Genomic DNA, 12,161 nt, shown 5'->3' on the forward strand with positions numbered 1-12,161 from the left:
ATCAAAAAATTTTCAACAATATTTATATTTAATCAATTCAAAATGCATGAAAAATAGTAATAAAACATGCGATCATAAGCCAATACATCTTTAAAAGTTGCAACTTTTTTTATAATCTTGTGATTTAAATCCAAATATGCTTGATGATTTTTGTGTTTGTAGACCAAAAAAAAATCAACCAATATTATGTCAATACAAAAATTTACTCAACCAATAAGAAAAATTAGAGATTTAGTTATGCATTACCAATATTGGCTCTCAAGAAAGCTCATGAAAGAGTTTTTAGATATATTTTTGTATTTTGTAATTTATGTATATATTTAGTATTTAGTAATAATATATTTGAATATATAATTATACATAATATCAAAATATAAATATTATATATATATAGGTAATTAAATGGCCGGACCTATATCGAATTTGAGCCTAATAAGGCCCAAGCTCGGCTCACATTTAAATCGGGCCTAATTTTTAGGCTCAGACTCAAACCGACTCACTAAATGATCGGACTCGTCGGGCTTTCTGTCGGGCCGAACGAGCCGAGCTCGGGTTGACCCAGTCCCATTGACAGTCCTAGGTAGAATAGATAGCGCTTATGACCGTCAACCCTTGGATAAGTAGACATTATATGAATAGCGATATTGTCATTGAATTAGGTACCTTGTGGTCGCGGTACATATTCTTTACTGGTTGGAATACATAAACCTCATGAATTAGACAATATTATATTTATGCTCTGGAAGGAATTGGGATTGCTTACAGTCCAAAAGCAAAACCGTAAACGGAAATTTATTGCATGCATAATACACATGAGGAAAGTTAACTATTTGATCCTGGTATAAAAATTAATAATAGAATAAAGGAATGACATAGAAGGGAATAGGACCTCCGAGACCAAGAGTGCAAATTCCAAGTTCACCATAGAGACAACAAGGGGGATAAAACTGGAAGGGGAAAAAGGTTAAATCTACTGAAGTCATTCTTAAGTACGAACCACAAATCATTTCATTACATCGGACGACCAATTTCACTGATAATTCAGAATCTACAAACATAATATTTAAATCATGAACGTGTGATGCCAGGGGTAAATAATTTCTATTCCATTGGTTTCAAAGATTAACAAAGCAAACAAAGTGTGAGATTGAGGAAGAAAGAGTAGAATGTCTCCATCTTGGAGGTTATGATCTGCAACAAAGTCGCTCCATTTTCGATGAAATCTATCTTTCCTGTTTCCAATACTGTAAACTCTAGTTCCACTTGTAAGAACAATGTCTGGAGTGCGATGCTCAACTAATTTTTCATCAATGTGATCCGGAATTTTCTACATGTAAAAAGTAAGACATAAGAATATAAAGTAATTATGTTGCAAAATAGAGGAAGACGAAAATTCAAGAAATAATCTTCTAGGACAAGTATATCTAGTGTATGAATTCCCCGGGACAGAATACAAACTAAAGAAATTCAAAAACAATTACAAATAGATCCAAGTAAGCTACCATCAGAACCTTACAGAAAATAACAAACGATGCTCAACCCTACGAGTGCAATGATGCTTAAGCAAAAGAAGAAAAAACAATTACTACTTAAAAACTATTTTTGATAGCCAAAATTACAAAATACAATCCAAACAGCATACAATAATAAAATTACTGAAAAATAAATTCTTCAAATAAAAAGTAAAGAACAGAATAGATTGTCCAAATAGCCAAGAAATTGTGGAAAAAGATTAACTATATATCAAATTTGCTAACCTGTTAAATGAACGGCAAATATTAGCAATGGATGGAAGGAGCACAAATGGACCTGCACAACTCGTTCGACAGCTCTGCAGGATTATCATGGTAGTTGCATAGGGCAAACCTCATGTAAGCAAAATGAAACAAGAAGCAGCACAATAAATGACTGCTAAATCATTCATATGACATATCAAAATGCAAGTCCCAGTGTCTTTCTTTGCAAAATATACAAGGCATCGATCATTCTTTCCCCCTCTCGGGAATGCTTCTTTTTAACCCAAAAAAGAAAAAAGGACAAGCAAATAATTGAGATGAAAAACTGTGAAGACATATTTATAAATCTGTTAAGACAAGTTTGCAAAGGATACCATTATATCCCTGTAAGGTCATTAATTTCAATAACCAACCGAAGTTCCTATTAAATAGAATCTATACTAATAATTAAAGCTCTTACTACATGAGATTTCCACTGCATCCTCAAGCCAATAACCCCTGTTCCTTTCACTTGCCTCCTTATACTTCTTCCAATCCATTATAGACCAAACTCTCACATCTCTTCAACTCATTTAGTTTCCATTTTTACCTATTTTGCATCAATTTCATGACTTTTGTCATTACATAGGTCTGGGCATGGGCTTCACACATCAAATCAAGGTTGACATAGCACCAGAACTAAAATTGACATAAAAATGTTACATGGGAGTTCTACATTCAATGTGTAAAATACTCACTATTAATCCAAATGCTTTAAGTAAATAAAGAACACACATACATAGCAAGAACTCACTGACCCTAGTTTTTCTTTGAATAAAAGTCTTCAGAAAGAAATCCATGTATTTGCTTTACTCCAAGGCCATCAACCAAAATGCAGACGTAAGCTATCGAATGAAACATACAAATAAGCAGCCTCATACACTGGCCTTGAAATAAGAGTTACGCACCAGCCAAAAACAGAACTCACATAAGACACTTTCTTTTTCATTGGGTATTAAAGTACTATATGAAAGTGTCAAGTATTTTCTTATCAACAATTTAATTAGCATCGCAAACACGAAATACATAGTTATCATGCACATAATACCTACTTCATTAAGATAGGCATGTTTGGCGCTGAATAAAACAAAATTAAAAACATAATTATTTTGACAAGTAACTTTTCTGGCTTGAAAGCAAAAGGAAGTTTTCCCTCCTTAGTCATTATTTACACATGAGATAAACCAGCCAAGATGGTATGAACAAGTTCGCATCACCACCATCTCTTCCATCCATCCACTTTGCCTAAGGGTCCATTTGCCTGCAAGGAAAATACACAGGAAAAGTGTAAAAAACTCCTTAATCACATCAATTTTGCTAATAAAATACAAATAAAATTCGAAGAATATAAAATAAATAATCTAACAACATCAGTTGAGGAAGTGATTCAAATTGGAGAATGTTTAGTCATATGCATGTATATAATTCTCTTGAAAGCACGAAACGGATTTTTCTCCAAGGTGAAGAGTATATCTCAATATCAAAATTTTCAGAAGCACAGTGGAAAAGATCTTTTAAATTTGGAGGGTTGCAGCCTAGCCTTCACTGGTCTTTCTGCAATAGTAGTAGATCAAAAGTTGCATCAGAATTACTGGGATCGGCATGTGTCTATTTACACAGAATAGTGGCAAGAGATTTTCAGAGACAGTACCTAATTTTAAGAAAGAAAAGGGCACCAACTCAGGCAGCACCTCAGATTGCAGATGAGCAGCATACCGTGACTATGTTCTCATTTTCCTTTAACTCAAATTGGAGGTGCGAATAATGAACAAATGATTACTTTCTTTGCACTTAGGATGAGAGTTGGAACAGTAAAAATAAGGGGAAAATGCATCTAAAGATGCAAAAAGTAAAGTTTATCCAATGTACCTGCTTTGACAAGAAGTTGTTTTGTTCCTGTAATTATTTCTCCTATAATGAAATGGAAAACACTTAATCATTAGCTTTGTTTTTCAAGAGTCCCTAGCAACCAGAAGAAATCAAAATATATCGTTTGGGTATAAAGGGAAAAAACGAACCACAGAGCATCGAGAGACCACTAAGAATAGAAAAGTGAAGGAAGGAGGGGTAAGGTCGCAGAATAACCAATGGCAAAATATGTTGTTGGCTATGGCCAGCCACTGATGTAATAATTGTTTTTTACATAATCTCTAAGCGAAAAAAAATAGTTCAGATCACTCAAAAATAGACCCAAAAAAAAAAGGAAAGGAAGGAAGGCAGAGTCGTGAGTTACCTTGTGTGTGGTCAGCTGCGGAGGCGGTGCAGCTCTGAGAACACATTCTACTTGAAGCAAACTGATAGTAACCAGGACAAAATAAAGAAAAGACAAAGCAATGGCCAGATCAGAAAGAAAGCAGATAAAAAGATACAAGCAAACATCCAAAAGCAAAAGAAACGGAAATGGAAAAACAAGAAACAACCCCCTAAAAATCACATAATAATTCCATATGCCTAAGTTTCATGTAGATAGAGCAATGGCCAAATCCAAATACAGGGAGACCTACTAAAAGTGGAAAAGCAGATACATGAAAAATAAAGGAAATAAAAAGACACAAACACCCAAAACCAAAAGAATAGGAAACGAAAAACAAAAAACAACCCCCAAAAATCACATATGAACCAAAAAACCCCCAAAATCAAATAACAATATCATCACATTATGATATCACAATAAGAAGGGTTGAGGTTTTAGGGTAGAAGATGGAAGTACGCAAGAAAAGAAGCCACAATTAGAGCAAGGAAAGGATGAGGAGAAAAGAGAAGCCAGACAGAAAAAGAGATGTGAAAACCCTAGAAAGAGAAACCAATATGAAAACCAAAGTGAAGAAAAGGGTGAGCCGGTAGGAAGCGATAATATGTTATGTTGAAATTTAGAGCAGCGTTCATCGCCAATATCCAGCAGATAAAGATGGTAAATCGGGCCAATCATCATTTTAGGCAAGTTTCTTCTGGTAGCTCAAGACATCGCAGCAGCGAGAGACGAAAGAAGAAAGAAAATCACATGAGCCTCTGATCCCATCAGAAATCCATGGGCGATGCTGGAGCATCGAGAAGAACCAATTTAGATAACTCACGTGAGCAGCACGTGATGACAACGAAAAGTGAACAATAACCCTTTTTGGTGCATTGTATGTTATGTTGATATATAATAAGAAAACTGTAAATGTCCAAACAAATTACTAGTAGCCAAGCAAATAGTCAAAAACGACTCCAAAACAATTTAACAAAACCTAATTCATGACAACACTAAGAATGAAAACAGTAGAAACCGATAATGATCACAAAAATCAGGAGTAGCTTCTGAATGTCTAGTGTACCACTCCACAGCATGGACACAGTTATCAAATTTCAGGAACTCCAACAAATTGCAAAAATCTAGTCATAGCCAGATGGAACAGGTCAAACATGGAAAATGTAGCATACATGCATATGAGAAACCCTCCTCAAGTCTAAACATTACACATCAGTGCCCCAACAGCAGAACATCAAACTGTGTCCAAAAAGAAGTCAACTTAAAGCTATTGAATGCTAATCTAACTCATTATATTAAATTAGGATAAATCTGCGCCGAACAACAAAATTGCTTTAAACTGTGTCTGCAGTAACTTTGGATAACTTATACTGGGGAAGTTTCAATATACTTGGAAACTAGCCACAGTGCCATCTTTTCTAACATGCTTCCTGAAATGTGGAGGGGATATTACTTAACAAATCAAGTCGCCTTATGAAAATTAACAAAATCTGTCCCTTTCACCCCCCACATGTTGTGCACACAAGTCTCCATCAATTCTGCATATCTAACAGCCATATTTTGGATGAATTGTGTAACACAAACAATTTTAAGCATGATTGACATCCTCTGTATAGTCTTCAGATCCGCATCTTGCTCGCTCTCTCTCCACCAACATTTTTTGGTCATGTTCATCAGTAACCACACAAACTGTTCTCATGAAAAACTTCTCCATGTTACCGTGAGGCCTGCAAACCTTTCCCCAAATGCAGCGGTAATGAGATCCATTCTTCTTAACCTTAGCCTTGTAGATGTACGCCATCTTCTTGCCGAGGTACCAAGCCACCTCCTCCTTTGTGTTCACTCCTTCGATCTGAATCAACGAAGTGTTCGGGTATTGGTTGGACTGCGACCTCTTGTACCCCAATATAGTTCCTCTCACGTAATGCCTGCAGGGTTAAACCCAAAAAATCCGGAGAAAAATCAAGTTCAATTAAACAAATTACTGAATAAGGGGAAAATGGAGATGGAGTCGGAAAATTAGATGACCTGACGCGCTCTCCTTGGCGTCCCTTAACCATTTTCTGATTGGTGGTGAGGAGCGGCGGGGACTGGGGGATGGGGCTGCTTGTAGCTAGTTATGGAGGAGTCCGAGAAGAGTTGCGGTAAAACCCTAGGTGAGAGGAACTATATTGGGGACAAGAGGTCTTCATTCCAAATTCATTTGTTTTCTGATGCCATTTCATTTTCCAATTTATATTGGACAAGGGTTCGAACTTGACTCTCACCCATTGTCACGTTAAATTCAGATGGACGTGTAGTGCACTTGTCTAGTTCGATAGTGATTCTATCCTTATCGATCCTCTATATGCCCAATTGGATCTCCCCTAGATAGATTAGTATAGAGTAAGAATTAGGAATGACGATTGATAAAAAATAAATAAATAACTCTTACAATATCAAAATCACATTCTTTGAAGAATAAAAACTTATCTATTAGCTATTGCAGATAGGGGTGAGCAAAAAATCAGTCGATCCAATGAATCCGATCCGATTTTTTTTAGCGGGGCAGATGAGGGTCGGGTACCCGCAAAAATCAAGTACGGGTACGGATTAAAAAAAAATCACGGGTACCCAACCCACAAGGTATATTTTATAAATATTAAAAAATTATAGATCATTTTATAACTTTGTAATTTTTAATTCTAAGGACAAGTGAAGTGGCTCACAACCTCATATTCTAATTCTGTATGATCCACCTCTCCTCATTTTGTTTGAAGAAAGCAAATATTCTCGGTGAAACACGAACAAAATGAACAAAATGAAAAAAAAAATTGTGAAACTCTATTATAAAAATTTTTCATCCCTTTCATCCTTTTTATTTTTATTCTACCTTCATCGATCTTTCCTGCAAATTTTGCATCAATTCAAATAAAAATTTGTGTTTGGAGTTTCAATTTTCTGTTAGCTAGATAATTAAAACATTTGCGTTTTTCATTTATTTATTTATTTTATTGCAACTATGTCTCTTAAATTTGTCTCGTTTAAGAAATTTATTTTTCTTTTTCATCACCTTTAATACCATAAGGTCTATTCCAAATATGTAAAGAAGTTGGAGAAGATTTTTTAAGGTTATTTTGGTTATATTTTTTCGAAAAAATAGTTAGTTATATTCAATTCTTTTTCGAACTTGATTTCACAATCAACTTATTTGGGATGTAGTATTGTACCATAACATCCTTAAGGAAGTTGGGAAAGTTACCAAATACTTATTATCCTTGTGTTTGTTGTATTGTAGAAGGATGAAATGTGTGAAAATGGTGATGTACGCAAAATTATTATAAAATTTCGTTTTGTCCATTAGATATTATAATTCTAATATGTAATAAATTTATGAGATCGATTTGATTGTTGGATGAAATGTGTGAGAATGGTGATATATGGACTTTATTGAAAAACATGTTGATATTAAGTGAAAAAAAAAAATTTTATTAGAAAATAGTTTTTTTTAGAGGCGGGTACCCTATGACCCGTCACCTTTTTTTGGGATACCCGCTATTCGAGTACCCGAAGATATTAGGAGCAGGTTAGAGTCACAAAATGACTGATCCGATATATTAAGGTCTGGTCAGCCAAATCATGTTAGGGACGGGGTACCCAACCCGTGCCCACCCCTAATTGCAGATGTTATTATTTTGAGGAATTATTTTGAGGAATAAAGGCTTCTAAATTTTTGGTATTAAATATTAATGATAAGAAAATATCAACCAGCAACCCTGTTTGTTCTTTTTAAAACGTGAGAAACATTACATTCATTAGCAAATCATGTTAATTTAATCAGTTGATTCTTAGTAAACTATCATGTTTGTGCTTAACATTATTTCAAGACGACGCTTTCACCTTTTTTTCAGTTTACTTAGAATATTGTTAAGGGCTTACCTACTATGCGTATAAATAATGTCCTTTTATAATTGATTTAACAAAAGAGGCAAAACTATGATCTTGTAAAATTTGTTTCTATCAAATTACAATTATTTTGTTAGTTACAATTTTTATGATGGTTATATTATAACAACATGCGCTTAAACTTCTAGTGAGAGAATTAAATTTGGTTCTTCGTTGCAAGTGTAAAGGCAACTTTGTTAGATAACAAAATCAATATAATTTGCCGATGAATTTTCAAGGTAAAATATAGGGGTACAACAAACAAAAATATATATCAAAACTAGAGTTCAAACTCCTTGGTCTAGGGGGTTAAGGATAAAAGGTCATGATTCAGATGTCCTTTTGATTCAAAGTGATTAAGGTTCAGAGGCTAGAATTTAAAATCACACATCTTCTCTACTAATAATAATAAGAAAACTGGGGATGACGGGGCCTTCATCCATCAAAGGCCTACCATTCCGCACGTCCCATCGGGATTTTGCCGTTCCAAGTTCTCGAGGTGCTGGACTTTTTCTAAGGGACGGCCAATGCTCCGTAAGTAAAATGATTCAAGGATAAATAGACAACTTAAGCACAATAAAAAAGTTCCCAGGAACGTTCCCAACTGATTTGATCGACAGCAAATTACCGAGACAATCAAAAGGAAGCTAACCTCAAACGATAACCCCAGTCACATCTTGAAGAGACGAATCAACAATAATTCTGGTTGACTAACGATAAAAAACAACCAAGTGAAAAGGGATAAAATCCAAACAATCAAAATTTGTTTCATCATATTGCATGTTCAATTCATAGTAGTATTAAACAAACATGATAAATTCAGAGCCCAGGGTAAGTCCACAAAAAAAGGGCTATATTTTGACTCTAAATAGTAAATACCGTCCTTCAATCACCAATGACCTTCTAAAGCCACCAGTGACCTCAAACAGTCTGCTCCAACTTTTGCGGAAACACTGCAACAACATAAGAAAACTGTAAATGTCCAAGCAAATAGTCAAAAACGACTCCATACCAATTTAACAAAAACTAATTCATGGCAACACTAAGAATGGAAACAGTAGAAACCGATAACGATCACAAAAATCAGGAGTAGCTTCTGAATGTCTAGTGTACCACTCCACAGCATGGACGCAGTTATCAAATTTCAGGAGCTCCAACTAATTGCAAAAATCTAATCATAGCCAGATGGAACAGGTCAAACACGTAAAATGTAGCATACATGCATATGAGATGAGAAACCCTCCGCAAGTCTAAACATTACACATCAGTGCCCCAACAGCAGAACGTCACTTGAGCAGACAGGCTACCAGACAATTCAATCCAAAAAGGTGTCAACTTAAAGCCATTGAATCCTTCAAAATTGACCACGCGTAAAATACACGGTGGATTTCAATAAAAAAATTAGTCAAAAATTTAAGTAGGGACCAAATTTGATCATTATCAATTTGTAAGAAACGCAAAAATACACTTTTTTAATTGAGGGAAAAAATTATTTTATAAAATTCGAGGTACGTTTTTGAACAATTTTTCCTATTTTTTGTCATTAGCCATCTATTGTGAATTTTTTCTTTAAAAAAATCATACTTTGTATTGTTCAATTCTTTTCAAAATCTTTCAAATTCTAATATTTATAGTTAGTTTGGATGTTTAGATTAGAAAACAAATGATAGAAAATGCTAAATTATGAAATAAAAGAAAAGAAGAAAAAGGAAAAAAATGGGATTTTAATATTGTTTGTGAACTAAGGTAGGATAAGTGATGATTTTGGATATATATATATATATATATATATATATATGTTAATAAAAATTTATTCAGCACATATTTGAGAACAAAATTGGTATTTAGAAAAATTTTATTAGGCATTCTTAGTTTTTTTCGATGCTTTCCACTCACATTTGGGCGGAAAATTTTGGTAACCATAATAGTAGGAGTTCATTTATCCAAATCAAATGCTTTCCATCATTTTCTACCTCTCAAAAACTCCCAAATGCCAAAAATAGTGTCTTTTTTGTCACTTTCTTTTATTTTCTTATCGAATTATAGCTCTCAAACTAGCTATAAGAGTTTAGGAATTTTTCATGCAAATCTTGATTCTAAATTAATAAATTTTCTTCTCCAATACTTTGATTTTGCTATTTTATGTAGTATTATGAAAAATAGTCATTGTTACTAAATTCTATTACACTCATCTTGAGGATGGAAAAGATAAAAAGAGGCAAGCTAAAACCCTAACTGAATGAAGGAGAAACGTGCATTTACATTCGTTGATGATATTGGGTATGGGATTTCAAGTGGGACTTGGGTCTACATTCACAAGATATTTAAGTGGATCTGTTGGTTTTGGCAAACCATGGGTCACGGTGAATTTTGTACCAACTACGCGCATTATTTTGTTGGACTGCCTTTTCTTTTTCTTTTTGCCTTTTGAATTTTGACAAAATTGTTTAATAAAGGTGACAAGACTGTAGCGGATTAATATATTTTTTCATAATTTTATTAAACCAACAGTTCTAGGCCTTAGTTTTGCTGTTGAAATTAAAATCCAATGCCCTTTCTGTATAGCCTTTTGAACTTTATATATATATATATATATATATACACACATACATATTATTATTTTAGAACATTTATTATTTTAAATCAACTTTTTTTTGAATGGATATTTCGTGTAGAGCATTTTGATTTCCCTTCATCGTCTCCTCTAAGATATTTTTCCGCACTAAGGGCGTGTTTGATAAAATTAAAATCTGAAATCTGAATCAATTAAATTATTAAACCGTTAAATATTAAATCAAATATATTTGAGTATATATTATATTTAGTGATAAGTGAATACCTTGTCACTTATTTTTTGGAACAAATATTGCCTAAAAAATTTCATATCACTTAATTAATTCAAATATTCAATTTAATTCGATATAAACACTTGATAATATTTAGAATTAAATGTTTTCTTTGTTTTCAATTTTTGAATAAAAGTAAAATGAACATGAGTGAAAAATTAACAATTTTTTAAAACTCCTGTATATATCTATTTAATTTCACTTACATAGTACGTTCAGACGAAATCAAATAAAGATATATTATATGCTATTTATATTGTTCTTGTGAAATTAAATAGACATATATACATGAGTTTTTTTTAAAGTTATTTGTATACATGATAAATGATGGATAAAAAATTTATTTTATAAAATATGAGGGACGAAATAATTCATTTTGTGAAATGTGAGGGACGGAAAAATTCAATTTGTGAAATGTGAGAGATTATAGATTAGATTATGTAATTTTGATTTGATAATTTTGCCTTTTAAAAATGATCGCATGTAAGGCATGTGATGGATTCTGACCAAAAACTAGTCGAAAATTTAGGTAGACGAAATTTGACTTATATGAATTTGTAAGGGAAATAAAAATGTACTTTTAAAAGTGAGGAACAAAAAAATTCATTTTGCAAAATATAAGGGACGTTTTGAAAGATTTTTCCTTAAAAATATAGAATATGCTAAAATATGCTATGTTTTATTGATTTATTTCTTTAATTTACGGGTCCATTATTTCACATGATTAACAAGAAATTTTCATCATTGGTAATTAAAATAATCAAATCTCAAGCAATGTTTGGATTAATAAAATGGTGTAATTTTAATGAAAAAGAAAATAAATCAAAGTAGAAAAAAAATTTTCTAACTATTTTGTTTGGATTACTTATACGAAAAAAGAAAAGAAACACCGAATATTTTGAAAAAGAAAGAAAAGAATAGATTATGTATAATTACATTTTATCCATAACTTAATAAAATCTAATTGTAAACATACTTTAATACTTTATTTATTTTTTGTGTATTTTCATATTCATCTTGTTATTGTTATAATAATTTTATGAAATAATAATATTTAAATGAAAATTTTAATCTTTTTTTAAGATAAAGAAATTACAAGAACTATTAAAATACAAAAAAAGAATTTTAAAATGTTAACAATCATCGTTATGAAATTTAGTATTCAAGATTTTCAAATTTTTTATGTTCAAAATCATGGTTAATTTAGTATAAATGTCTAAATTGTTTCTCTCCATATAAATATGTAATACTTCCCAAGTTGTAAGGATAGTAAAGTTATTTGATCATTCATGAGGTAAGTATTGGGCTCAAATGACTTATAAGGAAGATAAGTGTTATTTTCAAATATTCAGGGAGGACAGTGAA

General features: G+C 32.5%; 1 protein-coding gene and 1 long non-coding RNA gene across 4 annotated transcripts; both read right to left on the reverse strand.

Annotated features, from left to right (window-relative positions):
• Nucleotides 1-1,011: 1,011 nt before the first annotated feature.
• Nucleotides 1,012-4,357, reverse strand: LOC113762844. 3 transcript variants are annotated; one of them, XR_003467270.1, is made up of 4 exons: nucleotides 4,009-4,357; nucleotides 3,645-3,686; nucleotides 1,758-3,036; nucleotides 1,012-1,327 (listed from the first exon to the last, which is right to left on the reverse strand). It is a non-coding gene; the product is annotated as an uncharacterized LOC113762844 (long non-coding RNA). The 3 variants fall into 3 exon arrangements; XR_003467269.1 differs by lacking the exons at nucleotides 3,645-3,686; nucleotides 4,009-4,357 and adding an exon at nucleotides 3,427-3,635 and having other exon boundaries at nucleotides 1,758-3,329; XR_003467268.1 differs by lacking the exons at nucleotides 3,645-3,686; nucleotides 4,009-4,357 and having other exon boundaries at nucleotides 1,758-3,635.
• A 783-nt stretch (nucleotides 4,358-5,140) lies between these two features.
• On the reverse strand, nucleotides 5,141-6,191 carry LOC113762840 (60S ribosomal protein L35a-1-like). Its single transcript, XM_027306460.1, has 2 exons — nucleotides 6,055-6,191; nucleotides 5,141-5,954 (listed from the first exon to the last, which is right to left on the reverse strand). The coding sequence occupies exons 1-2, from the start codon at nucleotides 6,084-6,086 to the stop codon at nucleotides 5,615-5,617; spliced, it is 372 nt and encodes a 123-aa protein (XP_027162261.1). The 5' UTR covers nucleotides 6,087-6,191; the 3' UTR covers nucleotides 5,141-5,614.
• Nucleotides 6,192-12,161: the final 5,970 nt, after the last annotated feature.

The sequence above is a fragment of the Coffea eugenioides genome, chromosome 2 (genome assembly GCF_003713205.1).
Source record: "Coffea eugenioides isolate CCC68of chromosome 2, Ceug_1.0, whole genome shotgun sequence".
NCBI classification, from domain to species: Eukaryota; Viridiplantae; Streptophyta; class Magnoliopsida; order Gentianales; family Rubiaceae; genus Coffea; species Coffea eugenioides.